Below are 20,610 nucleotides of genomic sequence, written 5' to 3'. Positions count from 1 at the left end.
AGCTTACTTATATACAGAAAACAATTTGGGTTTTGCATCGGAAAGGAACATACTTGAGATAGGGTGTGGGAAAAGAGTCTTTCCCAGGGAATGTAGGTTTTGCATCCAAAAGGTGCATAATGTGTGGGAAGAGAGTCTTTCCCAGGGAATGTAGGTTTTGCATCCAAAAGGTGCATAATGTGTGGGAAGAGAGTCTTTCCCAGGGAATGTAGGTTTTGCATCCAAAAGGTGCATAATGTGTGGGAAGGGAGTCTTTCCTAGGAAATGTAGGTTTTGCATCCAAAAGGTGCATAATGTGTGGGAAGAGAGTCTTTCCCAGGAAATGCAGATGCTCTTCTGGGCGAGGCTGTATTGTCCTCATCACTTCGAGTGATAAAAATTTACTATTTGCTAGAAGCCATTCCCAGTCTCCTCTGCATAGTAATGTGCTTCCCTTGTTAATTATTTTTAATTTATCTTATATTCAAATTTTCTGAAGTTATTTGCAAGTTGTCTCTTCCGTTAAACTGTAAGCTCCTTGAGGACGGGGCTGCCTTCCGCTTTTCTTTGAACCCCCGGGCTTAGCCCAGTGGGTGGGTAGTACACAGTAAATGCTTATTAACTGGTCGGTTGAAAGGCCCCATTTGAAACATGTGAATTTGTGTTTAGGCCACAAGATGAGAGAAGAGAGACGAGAAAGTTCTAAAAAACGGAATTCGGTTGAGTCGTTTCTGTTCCTCTGACCTGTTTCTCTCTTCACGCCACAGAGAAACGAGGAAATCTTACTTTGGGCGGAGATGAGCATGTAAAAGGTTCTATTATTTATAGATACTATGTATCTACGGCACAGCCTCAGAAAGCTGTGGTGAGGCTCGAATGAAATTTAAAGTATCTACAGCACTTTTCCAGCTTTACAACGCTATATATAAAAGTCAGCTATTATTCAAATTGGGGCAGTACTAGAGGAGCGTCCGAGCTCCGGAACTAATACTAAGAGCAATCGTTTTTATCCGGGAGAATTACGCGGTGCTTTCCGGTCGGAAGGATTTAGGAAGCCTACTTCCATTTGCGGCCGAAGAGAGGGGAGGAGGGGGATGTCCTCTCTACCTTTTACAATCTGTCAGGTAAAAGTAGGGATAGTTGCTTGTCCCACCGGCTTGCTGGTCGTGCGTATGGGGCACAGTGGCCGAGCTGAAGCCAACGCTCTTTTCTAGACACCACAAACGATCTCGGAAGCCGCACTGGGAACCCAGAGCTAGTTTCCGCCCGGAACCTCTTTTGGGTGCTCTCCCGCGGAGCTGCGGCTGCGCACTGAGCCTCATTGCCGCCGCCGCCGCCGCCTCTGCTCTGCCTCTGCAGCCGAAGCTGCTCCCCTTTGGCTTGTCGCTCTACTCTTCCTCGCTCTTCGCTGCCCGACTCCAGGTGCGTGAGGTGCAGGGCTGAGTCGGTGGGGCGGGGCAAGCCCGACACGAGTGGGAAGGCCCTGCCCGTCTGGCCTCCGGGGAAGGGACCCGCCCCGGGCGGGGGCGGGGATGGGGGGGAGGGAGAGAAGCGGCCTCCTCCTTTCCTTCCCTTCCCCCTCTCTCCTTCCCCCCCCCCCCTTTCCCCGCCCCCGCCTCGTTGCAGTTACTGAGCCGGGTCTGCGCCCGCCCCCTCCTTGTCCCCTTTCCTGCCCCGAGCGCGTGCGTGCGTGTGCATAAGCGAGTGTGTGTGCGTGACTGTGTCCGTGCGTGACTGTCTCCATGCGTGACCGTCTCCATCTGCAGGGGGCGGGGGCGGTGTCTCAGGTCCCCTCCCCCAAGTAGCTTTCTTCCTTCCCCGCTTGACAGCTTGATTCCTTTCTCCAGGCTCCGTAGGGATCGGAAGGAAACGCACCAGACCATCAGTTAGGTAAAAAAAATTTTAACTTTTTGTGGAGAGGCCAAGGATGAAAGGTGGTGTGGGCGGAGTTGAGAAAATAATGTTGATAATAACTAGCGTTTATAAAGCTCTTTAATGTTTGAAAAGCACCTTACAAATATCTCCTTTTGTCTTTACAGACATCCCGGGAGGTAGGTGTAGAAGGATAAAGTGGGTACCTACCTAGAAAGGGAAGCACCACCCGACAAGCAGTTAGGTAACATTTCTAAACTGTTTTGTGGAGAAGCCAGGGATGAAAGGGGATGATGGTGCAGTTAAGATGTTAATACTAAACTGATATTTTGCAAGCGCTTTAAGGTTTTATCATTTTTATCTTCACACTAATCCAGGGAGGGGAAGGTATTTAGAAAATATTGTTATCCTCCACATTTTACAGGTGAAGAAACTGAGGCAGACAGAGGTTGTGACTTGTCTCAGGTTATACAGCTGATAAGTGCTTGAGGCTGGATTTGAATTCTGGTACATCGTTGCCACTTAATAAATAATTCCTTCCCCTTATTTTACAGATGAAGAAATCTATACCTGATTTTATACATCCAATGGTAGATGGTCTAAGTGTACTGAGGGCTTTTAACTGCCAAGACCAGTATTTTAGGAACCCATATAAATCAAGGGAAGAGTTAATACATTATCAAAAGAGGGTTTGGATATTCTTCAGTAGATTTAAGAATTCTTTAGATAAATTTGTGGGTATTAAAACCCAAGAATGATTTTTTTATCAAGTCAAAACAATTGCAAAAAAGCACCTTTTTATTTTTTTTAAAGAGAATCAAAGTGGTTCAAGTTACTTTATATGAAAATTTTTTTTGATTGGGAGATTAGGGACCTAGTTTTTCAGTTTTGGTTATGCCATTAACCTCTTCTATGAACTTAGACCACTTACTCTCTCTGGGAGTTTGAAATTAGGGGTTCAGACTAATCATTTCCACATTCAAAATTCTATGAATGTTTGCCGTACTAGATGCACCTAAATTGTCGAGACACAGAGGACAATTATGCTATGCCATAAATGTGAAACTTTCAGTATTTCCTGGTTGGATTTGACCTGATTCAATTTGGTATTTATTTTCCATTTAGAATACGAAGAATTGTTAATTTTCTTTTTTTTAAAAAAGAACTGTTATCTCCAGAAAAAGCTAATCACATAGATGAATCTTCAGAATCTCATTTTGAAGTATTTTTTAATAAATACAAGAAGGAAATTATGTTTCAACTTAAAGAACAACCTTACAGCAGCCTTACTGCTCTGGACTCTGCAATTCAGGCATAAACTACCATAAAAATATTTCACAGAGATGACATAGAAGTTAAGCAATTGTGCAAAGCATGAAATTCATAGTTTTTTAAAAATTTGATCATGAACTAACTAGATCATGGTATTTGTGTACTCAGAGGCAAGGTCTACATACTACCTTTGCTCAGTGAAGATATGGAGTCTTGACTATAACATGAGCAACTTTTTGTAAAACAAATTCCTTTTTTTTTTTTTTTTTTTTTTTAGTTTACAGCTTTTTATTTACATATTATATGCATGGGTAATTTTACAGCATTAACAATTGCCAAACATTTTGTTTCAATTTTTCCCTCCTTCCCCCCACTCTCTCCCCCAGATGGCAGGTTGACCAATACATGTTAAATATGTTAAAGTATATATTAAATACAATATTAGTATACATGTCCAAGCAGTTATTTTGCTATACAAAAAGAATTGGACTTTGAAATAGTGTACAATTAGCCTGTGAAGGAAATAAAAAATGCAGGCGGACAAAAATAGAGGGATTGGGAATTCTATGTAGTGGTTCATAGTCATCTCTCAGAGTTCTTTCTCTGGGTGTAGCTGGTTAAATTCATTACTGCTCTATTGGAACTGATTTGGTTCATCTCATTGTTGAAGAGGGCCACGTCCATCAGAATTGATCATCATATAGTATTGTTGTTGAAGTATATAATGATCTCCGGGTCTTGCTCATTTCACTCATCATCAGTTTATATAAGTCACTCTAGGCCTTTCTGAAATCATCCTGTTGGTCATCTCTTAGAGAACAATAATATTCCATAAAATTCATATACCACAATTTATTCAGACATTCTCCAATTGATGGGCATCTACTTAGTTTCCAGTTTCTGGCCACTACAAAAAGGGATGCCACAAACATTCTTGCACATACAGGTCTCTTTCCCTTCTTCAAAATCTCTTTGGGATATAAGCCCAGTAGTAACACTGCTGGATCAAAGAGTATGCATAGTTTGATACTTTTTGAGCATAATTCCAAATTGCTCTCCAGAATGGCTGGATGTGTTCACAATTCCACCAACAATGTATCAGTGTCTCTGTTTTCCCACATCCCCTCCAACATGACAATCTGACAGGTGTGTAGTGGTATCTCAGAATTGTCTTAATTTGTATTTCTCTTGATTAATAATGACTTGGAGCATCTTTTCATATGGCTAGAAATAATTTCAGTTTCTTCATCTGAGAATTGTCTGTTCATATCCTTTGACCATTTATCAATTGGAGAATGGCTTGATTTCTTATAAAATTCTTTTAAAAAAAATGTTTTATTTAGAAAAACTTTATTTATAATAGCTTTTTATTTTTCAAAATACATGCAAAAATAGTGTTCAACATTCACCCTTGCAAAACCAAGAAATTCTCTTCTAAACATTGAGAATATAATTTTATATTACTAAAATATATATTATCATTTTTTCCCCACAGATATAATTAAGTTAAAAAATTTTTGTTGTTTCTTTTGACTGCCCAATATGTGCTACACTGCATGCTTCCATACCAAACAGTTATTTACCTTGTTTGTTCTCTAGTTTTGACTCTATGGATTACATATATCCCATTGTCTTAATATCCACAATGAGGATTTTGGAAATTTATATAGTATTTTAAACTTAAGAAGAAAATTCTGGACATATAAAAAACAACAGGTAGTTAATTGTTTTATTGTTTAAGGATTCATGTTTAGTCTAGAATTGTTTTTGACTTTCTACTCACGCATTTTGTTTCAGTTGGTAGGAGATCATTGGAAGGATAGATCATTGGAAAGAATGCAGTTTAGCTGTGACATGCTCTTGATCTCAACAGTATTCTGGTCATTTCAGCTTAATAGGCTAGTTAGTAATTTTGAATAAAGCTGCTAAGTTTATTTTACCCCTTGCTCTAGGTAGGAATTTTTTGGGAAATTATATACATATACAATATGTAATATATAAATAGCTTATTCTTATAAATTACAACTCATGTTATATTTAATGCTGGTTACTGAGGAAAACCAAAGTGATTTGAATCATTTTGTGTTGAATGACTAGAACAAAAGGGGATAATCATTAATGATTTCATGTCAGCTTGGAAGGATGTCTTCAGTATTCTCAATGCCTCAGAGTTCCGTGCTATTTAACATTTTTATCTTAGATAAAAGTCATAGATGGCATTTTCATCATATTTACAGATAACCCAAAGCTGGGGGGAAGAGGAAGTAGGTAACACATTAGATGACATTCAGGATTCAATAAGATCTTGAGGCTAAACAATAGACCAAATCAAACTAGATTAAGTTTAATAGGAGTAAATAAACTTTTATGCATTAGCATTCAAAAAGATCAGTATTACAAGGAGTATGACAAGTTTGGGGTTTAGTAGTTTGTCATAAAGAGATCTAGAGCTATGTAGTTGAACAAAATCACAGGGAAGCCACAGAGGCAGTTGTCATCTGAAGTGTAGTATCTGGTCTTTCAGACGTGAAGGTCCTCTTGTCCTCTCCCCTCTGCCATAGTCAGACTATATGTAGCATTTGTACAGTTCTTATTCAGTTCACATTTCAGGAATTGACAGGCTAGAGTCTATCCAGATGAGCACAATCAGCATGGTGAGGGACCTTGACTTCATTTGAGTATCATTAGAAGGAACTCGTCTGGGGCAGAGGATGTTATGCCTAGAGAAGAGAACACTTAGAATGGGCGTTATAGATGTTTCCAAGTATTTGAAGGCTTGTTACATAGCAGAAAGATTGTACTTGTTCTGCTTGAATCCAGAGGGCAAAAGGAGGACTGAAAGAAAATTTAGACTTCCTATAAGGAATATTTCCAAACAGTTATACACAGATATAAAGGAGGTGGTGATTTCCCTATTTCTGGAGTCCCGTGAGAAAAAATTGGTTAACAACTTCGTAGACATGATGGGAAGGGAATTTTTAATTCAACAATTCTGGGTTTAAATCATGAACTTGGAAAAGACAAAGGTTTATGTTTCATGCTAACAAAATAGAACTATATTTCTGACCTCCATTGGTTTTCAGTCATATCCGACTCTCCATGACACCATTTGGGATTTTCTTGGCAGAGATGCTGGCGTAGTCTGCCATTTCCTTCTTCAACTTATTTTACAGATGAAGAAACTAAGACAGAGAGGTTACATGACTTGCCCAGGATCACCCAGCTAGTGAGTCTCTGAGGCCAATTTGAACTTGGTAAGAGGAATCTTCGGATTCCACACCTAGCACTCTATCCAAAGGCCTATCTAGCTAGTCCATGATTAGACATTCTTCAACCCTGCCGCTAGTTGAGAAGTGGGACAGAGTAACAGCAAGGGAACACTGAGGGGGAAAAATACCTCTATGTAAACATTAGAAGATTATGGATGGGCAGCAGTTAGATGGCACCAGCCCTGGAATCAGGAGCACCTGAATTCAAATCCCGCCTCAAACACTTGACACTTACTGTCTGTATAATCCTAGGCAAATCACTTAACTTTAATTTCTCTCTCTCTCTCTCTCTCTCTCTCTCTCTCTCTCTCTCTCTCACACACACACGTCTACCAAACTTGCAAATCCAGTGCTGTACCCACCATGCCACCTGTTTATTATTTACTGACTTTATAGGCAACTCTTAGTCCATCCTGGAGCTAATAATCTATGTCCTTTGCTTTTCTACCTTCCCTTTTAGTCACTCCCACTACAGAGAAATAAAAGGAATTATAACTAGTTTAATTGTTAGCTACTCTGATAAGTTATTCAGTAATTATTTGTTGACTACCTATTGTGTTCAAGATTCTGTATTGGGGATTAAGAACATATGGTCCCTTCCCTCACAGAGCCCTACTGTCTGTAATGATATGTTACATTGATACATCATTTTTCAGTTTTCAAATAATTTCCCCATATTGTTCCATTTGATTATTGTACAATTTTGTGAAGTAAACAGGGCAGGTGCTATATTCCCTGTCTCAAGGAGGAGGAAATAGGCCTAGAAGTTGAAATGACTTGTGCAAGGTCACTTGTCTGCTAAGTGGCAGAGCCAGAATCAAAAATTTGACTCAGTATAATGAATTTTCCATGGTACTGCATATTGCTTATGGTGTTCTTTCATATGCAGAAATAATTGACTGGTAAAAAGAATGTGCTAATAGTACATCAAAAAATTTGTCACAGAAGGGTAATGTGTACCTCCTTTCCCAGCGCGATTTTGTGCAAGTATATTTTAATAATATTACTCTTTGCTGGTTATGGCTGATCTTTTCCAAAGAAATTATCTAAGGAATTTTATTTGTTATAAATTATTGATAACTATTTGTTATAAACTGTTTTCCTTTAATAGTCTTATTTCTTAGGATGTCTGAAATTAGTAATATTATTTTGAAGGATAGATCACTCTTATTCTGTTATCTAGAACTGGTATTTTATTTTATTTTAGTTTTAGGTTTTTTTTTGGGGGGGAGGGTATTTTAAATGCAGAAAAGGTCCAAGTTTTTCTTTCTGCATAGTATTTTTAACCTAACCCATTCATCTTTTAAATCTGACCAAAAAGTACTTGAATTAATGCCTTTTTTTTCTTTTAACTCTTAGAAACCTATGGAGTTTAAGAAAGCAATGGATTTCAATGGAATTCACTAAAGAATTTTGTGACTGACGTTTTAAAATGGTAAAAGCTCAGCAGTGTGTGGTGTCTAACAAGTTACCTAGGAAGAGGCCATATATTTGTAATATATGCTTCAAGCACTTTGAAACACCATCAAAATTAGCCAGACATTATCTTATTCACACTGGTCAAAAGCCATTTGAATGCCATGTGTGTCATAAAACTTTTAGACAACTAGTTCATCTGGAAAGACATCAGCTAACTCACAAGCTTCCATTTAAATGCAGTATTTGTCAACGACACTTTAAAAATCTAATAACCTTCTTGAAACATCAGCAACTCCACAATGAAACCTATCAGAATGATGTAAAGCAAGTCAAAAGATTGGCAGAATCCAAGCAAGAGAAGCCAACTTATGGAGCATATCGTTCTTTTTCAACAGAAGAGAGGTGGGTATTACACCCATCCTCCAAGTCAGATCATGTGTATGGCACTGCAAGGAGAAGAAAGAAAATCCATGCATGTGATACCTGCAGCAAGATGTTTCCATCCCGCTCAAAGTTGGAAAGACATTTACTTATTCATACTGGTCAGAAACCTTTTAAATGTTCTCTTTGCAGCAAATCATTTAGACAGTCAACTCATTTGAAAATCCATCAGCTAACACATACTGAAGAGAGACCTTTTCAGTGTTGTTTTTGTCAAAAGGGATTTAAGATTCAGAGTAAACTTCTAAAGCATAAACAAATTCATACCAGAAAAAAGAATTTTCAAACTATTTCATTCAAGAAAAAGAATACAGAGTCACGCTCAGTTCCAATTAAATTAAACTTAAAGCAGGATGCTTTTGAAAATGGTGACACACAGGAATCCGAGGAGAATTCTCCAATTGATGTTGACTCTATTTATATTGTCCCTTTTCAATGTCCAGAATGTGAGCAGTGTTTTGAATCAGAACAGGTTCTCAATGTTCACAAATGTTTGCATTCAGGAGATGCAAAAAATACAAACAGCATCAAAAGAAACCACAACTACAAAACTAATGTTAAAGGTAAAGTTTTGACTAAGCTTAGGCGTCCTGGGGATAAGCAGTTAGATGCCTTTCGATCTGACAAAAAGAAGTTTAAAACTAGGTTCTTGAAAAATCGTGATCATCTTGGTGAGCAAAGCTCTGATCAGAATGCCTCACCTAAAACCTTTAAGAGTCCTCATGGCAAATTTGGATCTTACAAAAAAGTTAATAGTACTAAAAAGAAAAGACATTTGCCATTTTCCTGGCAAAAGCAATTGCAGAGCCCTAGTGCTGAGGTTAATTTGAAAGGTACTATTAATAGTGAAGGTATTTTAAATGCAGATGATTCAGTGAATAATGATATAACAATTTATAGTCCATCTGGTGAGGAATTCTTTGATGACCCTGATGCACTTCAACGTGCGCTTTCAACTTCCACTGATGATGTGCTTACAAGACATAAAATGTGTCCATGTGACAAATGTGAAAAGGTTTTTCCTTCAATATCCAAACTTCAGAGACACTATCTAATTCACACTGGACAGAGACCTTTTGGCTGTAATGTTTGTGGGAAGTCATTTAGACAGTCAGCTCACTTAAAAAGGCATAAGCTCACTCACATTGAAAAAATCCCTTTTAAAAGGCCTATTTACCAGGTAGAATTTGAAAATTTAAACAAACTTTTCACTCATCAAGGAGATAATTCTCAGTTGGTGGGTTATTCTGAGGCTTCTGATGCTCAAGAATATAAGGTGACTGACTCAAGTGAAGTATCAGAATTCAAAGTTAGTACAGAATCAGGGGATTTCATTCTTGTCACTCATGGTAGAAATATGCAGCCCTATCTGTCTAAGAAACTGTTGGAGACAGAGCAGAGGCGTTATAGCCGTTACCACGGCTATTCAGGAAGTGCTGAGAAGAATGAAGGCCTGCTTTACCAGTGTAGTGTTTGTTTTAAAAGTTTCAGGTCTCCATCCAAACTCGAAAGACACTATTTAATTCATGCAGGACAGAAGCCATTTGAATGTTCAGTGTGTGGCAAAACTTTTAGACAGGCACCCCACTGGAAGAGACACCAGCTTACTCATTTCAAAGAACGATCCTAGGAAAATATGGCTGTCTTAAAATTTGGTTATGTAACTGACAGAATCGCCAACACAATTGGTGCTAGGCAGACCGCTGGCAATATCCCTGGAGATTTAGTTTTTAAAGTCTGTTGCATTTGGAATGTGTGATTATCAGTGGGTCTACATTAGCTGAAAGGCTGGTACTGTGTCTTAATTGATCTTTGTATGCATGCCTTTCAGCACCTAGCATAGTGCCTTGCATATACTAGGCCTCAAGTGTTTGTTGAATTGAATGGAACTGAAATTGAGTGAATTAATATGCAATTGCTTGTCTTGCATGGTAAGGTCATAGGATGAGAAAATAGTAAATATATTGTTTATGTGTATCCACCCATTTAAAAAATGATACTTGAGTGTCCAGTGTTTTATTTTAATGTTGCAAATATATGTGGTGGCTATATTAAAAGTATTATTGAAAATCATAATATGATATTCATTTAGTGGGATTATTCCTTACATTGTGCCATCTCTTTACATGTACACAAAATCCAAGAGACTGAAGATTGTTCCCACCCAGAAAGTAATAAACAGTCTTCACTGTGGTCCCTTTGTATTCCATATGACCTGAAAGTATAACTGACATTTATATAGTCCTTTATGGTTACAAAGTGCTTTAGATAGAGCATGCATTTGATTCTCACAACACTTTATTGAGGTAGGTTTTGCAGGCATTACCTCCCATTTTTAGATAAGGAAATTGATACTGAGAAGTCAAGTGATTTTGCCCATGGTTACACAGGTATGTGTTTAGTGATAGAGTGGGCCTGGGCTGAATATCAGGTCTTTTGACTATTGTCCATTTACTACTTAATATTCATGGCAGAATTCCCTAGTAGCATTTTTTTTTTTTTAATAAGAATTAGTGGAAATAAAAATGAATGAAAAATTCTTATAGCAATATTCTGGTTGCTAATTTAACCTCTTTGAACCTTATGCTTTTTCATAAAGAGAGAATATGAAATGTTTATTGAATTGAATTAACTATAGTAATATTGCATTTCTTTTCAGGAGATAGAAGCAGATCTTTTCCTTTACCTGCTTTGGTTGAAGGTCTGGGGTTCTTAATTTCTTGAGTCATGGACCCCATTGGCAGTTTCATGAAACCTATAAATCCCTTTTCTTAGAATAACATTTTTAAATGCATAAAACAAAATCCATAGAATTATAAAGGACATCAATTATATTGAAATACAGTTGCCAAAATATTAAGAAAGCAAGTTCTCAGACCCCCAATTAAGAATCCCTGATCTCGGCAAAGGTTATGTTTTTAAAATACATTTGAAAAGTGGTACAAAAGCTAGGCTTTACCCCTGCCATGTTCAGTTGTCAGGTCATGAATATTCTATAGCTTCCTTAATCTTTTTTATAGTGGTGATTAGATTTTCATCTTAGAAACTGAATAAAACTCTTCAACTTACTTTATTTATGGTAACTACTAGATAGGTCTACCAACATTATTTAGTTGCAGATCAATGGCCTGTCACTGATCCCCATCTCCCTTATACCCGAGTTCCTTTTCATAAAACTCCCAACTCTGCTTTTCATGTAGTGGTGCTGCTTCAGATATCAACAATCGCATTTAGTGTGTGTTATTTTATCCATCTAAAACCTCTTATAGAATTCTTATGTTAGATAAATACTTTGGTTTTAATCCTTTTTCAGACAATTATGCAGCATTGTGATATATTTGAAAGCAGATTTGATTTGGAGTCAAGGGAAGGCAGTCTTAGGGGTGACTGTGGGTAAGTTATTTACTATCTGATTGTCATCTGCAAAGTGAGCCAGGGTTAGATTAGATGATCTAAGGTCTTGCATAAGTCTAAATCTATTATCCTATGTATTTGGAGATTATTCCTGTTTGTTAGATGCTTATCATGGAGAATGTAGTAATCACTTTACAAAACAATTCACGATTTGGAAAACTTTTATTAACTGTAAAGGAAGTGTGAATGCAACTTTTTTTTAGATTTAAGGATTTGATCTTACTTGAAATAAGGAATTCTGGTAAAGCATAGAGGTAGCAAGGACTAGGAAATAGGGAGCTGGGTTTGGAATTAGGAAGACCTGGATTCAAATTCTAGGTCAACCATTTACTAGCTTTGTGTCCCCTGCAAATTATTTAACTTCTATGTACCTCAGGCAATTTCTTTGGACTAAGGAGTTATAGAGAAGTTGCTTTTTACTTTGGTGGATTTAGTTAAACTCAATGGTGTTCTTGAAGGAAAAGAACCAGCATATGGAATATAAAACAGGTGAGTACCTATAGGAAACAAACACTGTAAGAAGTTCATATCCTTCCTTTTTTTTTTTTTTTTTTTTTTTAAATTTTACTTGAGGCTCATTTCTGAAAGAGAATTTGGATATAGTATAAAAAGTTTGAGAATCTGTTTTGAGAGCATCCCTATTTTGGGGGGCTTAATATTTATAAAGAAAAAAATATATACATGCACACACACAGAAATTTGACTTTTCACAATTTCTCTAGTAAAAATACCCAAATAACAGGGCTCATTATGTTTTTTTAAAAAAATGTTTCCTTTAAATATTGAATTTTGCTGATGCAGGTTAAAACATTTTCATTTGTTAAAAATTTGTTTTACACATACCTTTAAAGGTTACACACACTCCTCTACAAAATATAACTTTAATTTTGTCTGAATGGATTTGAAGATATTGAATTTCTCTAGGCCTTTTAAAGAAGAATCATGGTTTTTACTTGCATTGGTATAGATTTGGTTGAATTTGGTTTGAATGAAATTTGTCCCACTCCCAGACTACAAAGATAAAATCAAAACAGGCTTATGTAATTTTTTAAAAGGAGTAAAGCTCTTGCTTACCTGTAAATGTTATTATTTAAGTAAATTTTCTGCCTATTTTTTAAGTTGCAAAAATCTAAAAAGTTGTCAAAGTAGAACTTTGAAGTACTTGTAACAAATCATCTTATTTGTATTGTACACTACGTGAAGATTTTAGAAATGTGAATATATGCTACATAAATCTTATTTTAATAAGATTAAGCATTAGATGTCAAAGTAACTGATGGACTGCTGCATGCTGAAATCAATTTTTTTTTTGTTTGTTTCTGAGAAGAATAAACTTCATAAAACTCTTTAAAGAGTACTGGAGTTTTTTTTTTTTTTTAATTGTCATCTACTAAGTTGATAAACTATCAATCACATGACTCAAAGTTTGGTAGGGCTAGTGGAATTGTTTTCTGTAAAACTATAGTCAAACTCAAGGATACTTTTTTTTTAAATGAGAAAGTTTTTATATTGATGATTTCTCCAAATTACAGAAAATTTTAAAATATAAGACATCTACAATAACTTCCTGATTCCCAAAACATTAGCCTTTTCTATGTTCTAGGCATTGAATTCTCTGTGGAATATCATACTTTATAACTCCTAACTTCCCTATTTTCCCATGTGTTATATCACAAGATTTGGGTTTAGTCTACTATAAGCAAAGCTCTCCTGGAAATTCCAGAACCACCATCTTGAGAGAATTTAATGATGAATTGTTATATAACTCAAAGCACCAACTTGAAAAAAATAGCTTTTTATTTTTCAAAATACATGCAAAGATAATTTTCAGCATTCACCCTTGCAAAAAAACTTGTATTTCATATTTTTCTCCCTACCTTTCCCCTGCTTTAAATAGCAGATAATCCAATATAGGTTAAACATGAAAGTGCCAACTTTTTACTTACTATTTCTGTTGTGCTGATGTAGTAGTTAAGCGAGACATACTATTCACAGTTCCTTTCTAGTTTACAAAATACCCATTCTAGATCATCTGATCTCTTGCCACAGACACAAGGTGCATGCTTATGCTGTCACTGACACACCCATCCTTATTTTTATCAGCTATATTCCTCTGAATGCGCATTCCAAATTGGTTCTTCCATCTCTTATCCCATTACACTGTGACCTGCTCCATTAGCAGAAAACCAGATGAAGCAATGGAAAGAATGTTTAATAAGCATGAGCCTGAGTTTGAAGTCCACTGCTGCCACTTAGTTTTTGTGAGTCCTTGGGCAAAGCATTTAATCTACCAAAGTCTTAAATTCATCATCTATAAAATGAAGATGCTGGAGCAGGTCTCAAGAAATCTCTTCTTGCTCTCCAGGGGTCCCCAAACTTTTTAAAAAGGGGCCCAGTTCACTGTCCCTCAGACTGTTGGAGGGCCGGACTATAGTAAACAAAAACTTTGATTTGTGGGCCTTTAAATAAAGAAACTTCATATCCCTGGGTGAGGGGGATAAACATCCTCAGCTGCTGCATCTGGCCCACGGCCGTAGTTTGAGGACCCCTGTGAGACCTATGATCCTATGTTAAGATTCTCTGAGTCCTTCCCACTCAAAAATTCATTTGTTGAATCTGCTTCATCCTGTGTGAAGGATCTAAATTCCTTACCTCTCATTTATTCATTTGTGTCCAACTCTTTGTGACCCCATTTGGGGTTTTCTTGGCAAAGGTAATAGAGTGATTTGCTATTTCCTTTTCCAGCTCATTTTACAGATGAAGAAATAGAAGCAAATTGGGTTATGTGACTCACCCAAAGTCACACAGCTAGTAAGGTCTGAGGCTAGATTTGAACTCGGGGCTTCCTGATTTCAGGTGCCCTAGTCACTGTGCCACCTTGCTGCCTCCAGTCTCCAACTTGAATCCCTTACATATAGTTTTAGGGATTGCTTTCCAAGAAATCCAAAAGGGCTGTTTGTGTCTGATGCCCTGTGATTTTCCTTAGCTGGATATCTTGTCTAAATGGGATGCTACATTTGGAGTCATCAACTTTCACCTCAGTTTTCCATTCCAGATTACCTTTATTATGTATATGTGGCCAGCAACAAAACTGGGCTTTGAGCCAGTCTATTCTGTTATATAATTATCTGTACATATGTTGTTTCCACCTAAAAGACTTAAACTCTTGCCTCTCTCTACCTTTCCAGTTATGCAGTCCATTGCCACTATGAACCACACTAACTCAAGTTCTCATTACTTGAATAAAGCAATAACCTAATTGCTTTCCCAGCCTTTAATTTTGCCTCTCTTTAATCCACTATTACCAGATTATGTGATTTTACAATTGTTCAAATATCTATCCTCTGCTAGATGATAAACAAGAACAGGGACTATGTCATACATGAATATGACATCACCCCTACTTAGACTCAATTAGGATCAACAAAATAAAGCCTGTGAGGCAAATTTGTGTGACTCTTAGGTTGAAGTTTGCCATTCTACACTAGATGAATGAAATTGGAAGTAGTGTGTGACATCTGAATTGCAACATTTTAATTAGTAAAATCTAAACTGCAATATTTTAATTAATATTTCACTACATTTTGTTTGTTTTCCTTAACTGATCTTCACAGACAGCATATTACTGACTTAAAAATGAAGGCAATGAGAAGATGCATAGTGGCTTTAAATGGGCCCCAGTGTGCTTCCAAAGGCTTACAAGCAAGTATGATTAGAGATATTATTAAGGTTTAAGTATGGAGGCATAGTGAGGGAGATGTTCTGTGTTGTCTTGGGTCAGATTTAACTCAGATCAGTCCTCTGGTAATTTAGATTTGATTTAGGAACTGAGCCATTCAACAATTAACAAAAGGGAATTTCCTTAGCCATAGCAGGAAAAGTACATTTAACAAGGGTATACTTGAGAAGCCCTGTGAATGAATCCACTAGTGAAGAATCTCAAAGCCCCACTAGAGCCCTGTGGCTTCTTTGTACTCAGGCAATTAGGAAGTAATATATGAGCCCTTAATTTTCTGAACCAAGTAAATCTTGAAGATGTCTCAGTACCTTTTTCAGGAAAAGCTAGTCTAACCTGTGTGGAGAGAAGGGCAAAGAGGTTGCTGCTAACATACATGTGACAGACAATTCAAATGTTGAAGTGGTACCACTAAGATACCAAAAGAACAAGGATAAAGCCTCTAGTTTGCTGGATAGACATGATGGTTATTTGTTAAGAAAATAAAGAAAAGAATTGTAAGGTTATTGTCAGCCAGCTTCAAAGGATGAGAATAGGAAAAGGGAAAATATCATCTTGCTTTTCAGCTAAAAAGAAAGGAAGAATGGCATCTACAAACTATAGGTCTGTGAGTTTAAAATATTGGGGACATTCCAGAAATAGTATTAAAAGTTATAGTTTATAAGCATCTAGAAAAAGGAGTAGTGATAATTGACAGCATGACTTCACCAAAAGCAGGTCATGCCAGACTAATTGTATATATCCTTTTTAGAATGGGATAATTAGATTTATTAGACCCTGAATATGTGTAATTTACCTAACTTAGTAAAGCTTTTGACAAAGTTGTGCTATTCTTGTGGATCAGATGTTAATTCAGTTGAGATTTGGAATAACCCAATTCAAAGCATAGTCATTGACGTTTTGATGTTAACTTGGAAGATTGATTCCAGTGATACAATCTGGGAATCTGTACTTGGTCCTATGTTAACATTTTCACCAATGACTTAAATGAAAAGATAGTATATATATTGGATGACAGATTTAAGGGTCTAAAAGTTATTGACAGACTAGAACATTGGGCCTCAAATAGGATAAAATGAAATGGGGGTAAATATACAATTTTATACTTATGTTTTTAAAAAATCAGCATCATCAAAAATTTTAAATAAAATATTAGCAAAGAGATTACAGCAAGTCATCCCCAGAATAATACTCCATGACCAAGTATGATTTATACCAGGAATTCAGGGCTGATTCAATATTAGGAAAACTATTAGCATAATTGATTATATATCAATAACCAAACTAACAAACATCATATGATTATTTCATTAGATGCAGAAAAAGCATTTGACAAAATCCAACACCCATTTCTATTAAAAACACTGGAGAGTATAGGAATTAGTGGAGTTTTCCCTAAAATGATCAGTAGCATCTATTTAAAACCATCAGTAAATAGCATATGTAATGGGGATAAACTAGAACCATTCCCAGTAAGATCAGGGGTGTGCTCACTATCACCATTACTGTTCAATATTGTATTAGAAATTAGATTTGGCAAAGAAGAAAAGGAGATTAAAGGAATTAGAGTAGGTAATTAGGAAACCAAATTATCATTCTGCAGATGATATGATGATACACTTAAAAGAATCCTAGAGATAAACTAAAAGATTACTAGAAACAATTCACAAGTTTAGCAAAGTTTCATGATAGAAAATTCACACAAATCATCAGCATTTGTATATATTACTAACAAAGTCCAACAGCAAGAGATACAAAGAGAAATTCCGTTTAAAATAGCTGTAGATAATATAAAGTACTTGGGAGTCTTCCTGCTAAGGCAAAGTCAGAAACTATAAGAACACATCTACAAAACACTTTCCACACAAATAAAGTCAGATCTAATCAACTGGAAAAATACTAAGTGCTCATGGATAAGCTGAGTGAATATCATAAAAATGACAATACTACCTAAATTGATCTACTTATTCAATACCATACCAATTAAACTCCCAATAAATTATTTTATAGGTCAAGAAAAAATAATAAAGTTCATCTGCAAGAACAAAAGGTCAAGAATTTCAAGGGAATTAATTTTTAAAATGCAAATGAAGGTGGTCTAGCTGTAGCAGACCTAAAACTACATTATAAAGAGTGGTCATCAAAACCATTTGGTACTGGCTAAGAAATAGAGTACTTGACCAGTGGAATACATTAGTTTCGCAGGGCAAAATAGTCAATAATTATAGTAATCTAGTGTTTGACAAACCCAAAGACCTCAGCTTTTGGGATAAGAACTCATCATTAGACAAAAACTGCTGGGAAAATTGCAAACTAGTATGGCAGAAACTAGGCATTGACCCACCCCTAATGCTGTATACCAAGATAAGGTCGAAATGATTTAGACATAAAGAGTGATATCGTAAGCAAATTAGAAGAACAAATGATAATTTATCTCTCAGGTCTGTGAAGAAGGAAGGAATTTGTGACAAAGAACTGAAGCTCATTATTGAACACAAAATAGATAATTTAAATTATATTAAGTTAAAAAGTTTTTGTACAAACAAAACTAATGCAGACAAAATTAGAAGAGAATAAATAAATTGGGAAAACATTTTTATATTAAAGGGTTCTGATAGGCAGAGATTCGAAACATGGTAGCCATGTCAGGACCCTCTGTCCACTAGACCCTCTGTCCAGTGCCCTCCTTGTCTCTACCTTCACCTATCTCCTACTTCTAGACTCAATAATAAACTTCTTTTATCAATCTAAAAAAAAAATTAAAAAAAATAAAGGGTTCTGATAAAGGCCTTATTTCTAAAATATGTAGAGAACTGGCTCAAATTTATAAGCATTCAAGCCATTATCCAATTGATAAATGATCAAAGGATATGAACAGACAATTTTCAGATGAAGAAATTGAAATAATTTCTAGTCATATGAAGAGGTGTTCTAAATCACTATTGATCAGAGAAATGCAAATTAAGACAACTCTGAGATACCACTACACACCTGTCAGATTGGCTAAGATGACAGGAAAAGATAATGATGAATATTGGAAAATATTCCAATATGGGAAAACTGGGACACTGATACATTGTTGATGGAATTGTTTTTTATTTTTTTAATTTATTTTAATTTGTTTGTTTTATTATATAGCTTTTAATTTACAAGATATATACATGGGTAATTTTTCAGCATTGACAGATGCAAAACCTTTTGTTCCAACTTTTCCTCTCCCCCACCCCCTTCCCCAGATGGCAGATTGACCAATACATGTTAAATATATGTCAAATGCAATATATGTATACATGTCCATACAGTTATTTTGCTGTGCAAAAAGAATCAGACTTTGAAATAGTATACAATTAGCCTGTGACAGAAATTAAAAATGCAGGCAGACAAAAATAGAAGAATTGGGAATTCTATGTAGTAGTTCATAGTCATTTCCCAGAGTTCTTTCGCTGGGTGAAGCTGGTTCAATTCATTACTACTCTATTGGAACTGATTTGGTTCAGTTGATGGAATTCTTAACAGATCTATCCAGCCATTCTAGAGAGCAATTTGAAAATGTGCTCAAAGGCTATAAAACTCTGCAAATCCTTTGATCCAACAGTGTTTCTACTGGGCTTGTAATATTAAAAGATCATAAAGGAGGGAAAAGGACCCACATGTGCAAAAATGTTTGTGGCAGCCCTTTTTGTGATGGCAAGAAAATGGAAACTGAGTGGATGCCCATCAGTTAGAGAATGGCTGAATAAAAGTGATGGTATATGATATAAGATGTTCTATAAGAAATGATCTGCAGAATAATTTCAGAGAGGCCTGGAGAGAGTTACATGAACTGATACTAAGTGAAATGAACAGAACCAGGAGATCATTATATATTGTAATAACAAGATTACACAGTGATTAATTTTGATGGATGTGGCACTTTTCAACAATGAGATGATTCAAGCCAATTCCAATGATCTTGTAACGAAGAGAGCCATCTACACTCAGAGAGAGAGCTCTGTGGGCTGAGTGGGGATCACAACATAGTATTATCACTTCTTTTGTTGTTGTTTGTTTGCATTTGGTTTTCTTATTTTTTTGCTTCTTGATTTGATTTTTCTTGTGCAGCAAGATTATTGTATAAATATGTATGCATATATTTTTATCATGTTTAACATATATTGTATTACTTGCCCTCTAGGGGAGAGAATGGAGGGAAGGAGGGGGAAATTTGGAACACCAAGGTTTTGCAAAGGTAAATGTTGAAAAAATCCATGCATATGCTTTAAAAATAAAAAGCTTTAATAAAAATAAATAAATAAATAAAATCAGCATCATAAAGTGGAGAGGCACAGTTAGACCATAGTTTGACTGAAAAAGATCTGAGAACCTTAAACTGGACCCATTAAGAATGAAAAGCCAAGATAGGTTCCGACCTGCCTGAAATGTCTTACTACAACATACCTGCTGCTACTTCTACTACTATATCATTTCTCAACAATCTGTGTAGTCCCAGTTTTACTCACTGTCATAAGTGTCTTAGCTCCTTGGCTCTTCCCCCTACTCCTTAGCTTCATCATTCTTTATTAAAAACTGCCTGCTGAACAATAACAATCTACCATTTCTCTGTTCCCTGCTTGGTCAAACAAAATGGAGCCCAATACTGTGTGGGGATTCTTCTCTGAAGAAAACCATCACTCTCACAAGCTTATGAGAACTTGAAGACTCTATAGCAGAAATGCATATTTTCTCTTTCTCCCCCTTGTTCTCTTCCCTTCCCTTTCTTTCTCCCCCGCCTTTTTCATTAAAAAAAATTTTTAATTAAATCTTTTTTTTTTCTCTCCCACATTCCATCCCATTGGGAAAAAAAGAAAAAAGAAATGCCTTATTACAAATATGCATAATTAAAACCAACAAATTCCCTCATTAGTTATGTTAAAAAAAAAAGTCTCATTTTGTACCCTAAATTCATCATTTTTCTGTCAACATGCTCCATTATTAGTCCTCTGGAAGCATATATGGTTATTACATTTATCATAGATTTTACAACTTTTAATTTTTTTTTTTGGCTTTACAATTTTGCTTTTATTGTATAAATTGTTCTGGTGAATGTCCATCAGTTGGGGAATGGCTGAATAAGTTATGGTAATTGTTTCCCAGACCAAAGATTCCCAGATCAATGGAGGTGGGAATTTTTTGTGGGAACTAGGTTGTTTTCCCAGAGCTGGGAGGGGC

The 20,610-nt window shown here is 36.1% G+C and overlaps 1 protein-coding gene across 8 annotated transcripts; it reads left to right on the top strand.

The window, feature by feature from the left end:
• Window positions 1–555: 555 nt before the first annotated feature.
• On the top strand, window positions 556–13,015 carry ZNF770 (zinc finger protein 770). Of its 8 annotated transcripts, XM_031952037.1 has the most exons (5): window positions 556–1,103; window positions 1,194–1,401; window positions 1,827–1,869; window positions 2,019–2,095; window positions 7,752–13,015. In XM_031952037.1, exon 5 carries the CDS (start codon window positions 7,825–7,827, stop codon window positions 9,880–9,882), a length of 2,058 nt encoding a protein of 685 aa, XP_031807897.1. In that variant the 5' UTR covers window positions 556–1,103; window positions 1,194–1,401; window positions 1,827–1,869; window positions 2,019–2,095; window positions 7,752–7,824; the 3' UTR covers window positions 9,883–13,015. The 8 variants fall into 8 exon arrangements, with proteins under 8 accessions (XP_031807897.1, XP_031807901.1, XP_031807898.1 ...); XM_031952041.1 differs by having other exon boundaries at window positions 556–1,401; window positions 2,019–2,030; XM_031952038.1 differs by having other exon boundaries at window positions 556–1,401; window positions 2,019–2,090.
• The last annotated feature ends 7,595 nt before the right edge of the window (window positions 13,016–20,610 follow it).

This window comes from Sarcophilus harrisii, chromosome 2 (assembly GCF_902635505.1).
Source record: "Sarcophilus harrisii chromosome 2, mSarHar1.11, whole genome shotgun sequence".
In the NCBI taxonomy this organism is placed as follows: Eukaryota; Metazoa; Chordata; class Mammalia; order Dasyuromorphia; family Dasyuridae; genus Sarcophilus; species Sarcophilus harrisii.
The sequence above is the reverse complement of the archived record's forward strand: the minus strand, read 5'-3'. Positions and strand labels throughout refer to the sequence as shown.

Coding starts and splice junctions, on each gene's coding strand:
- ZNF770 (XM_031952037.1), top strand. CDS start 7,825: ATGGTAAAAGCTCAGCAGTGTGTGGTGTCTAACAAGTTACCTAGGAAG.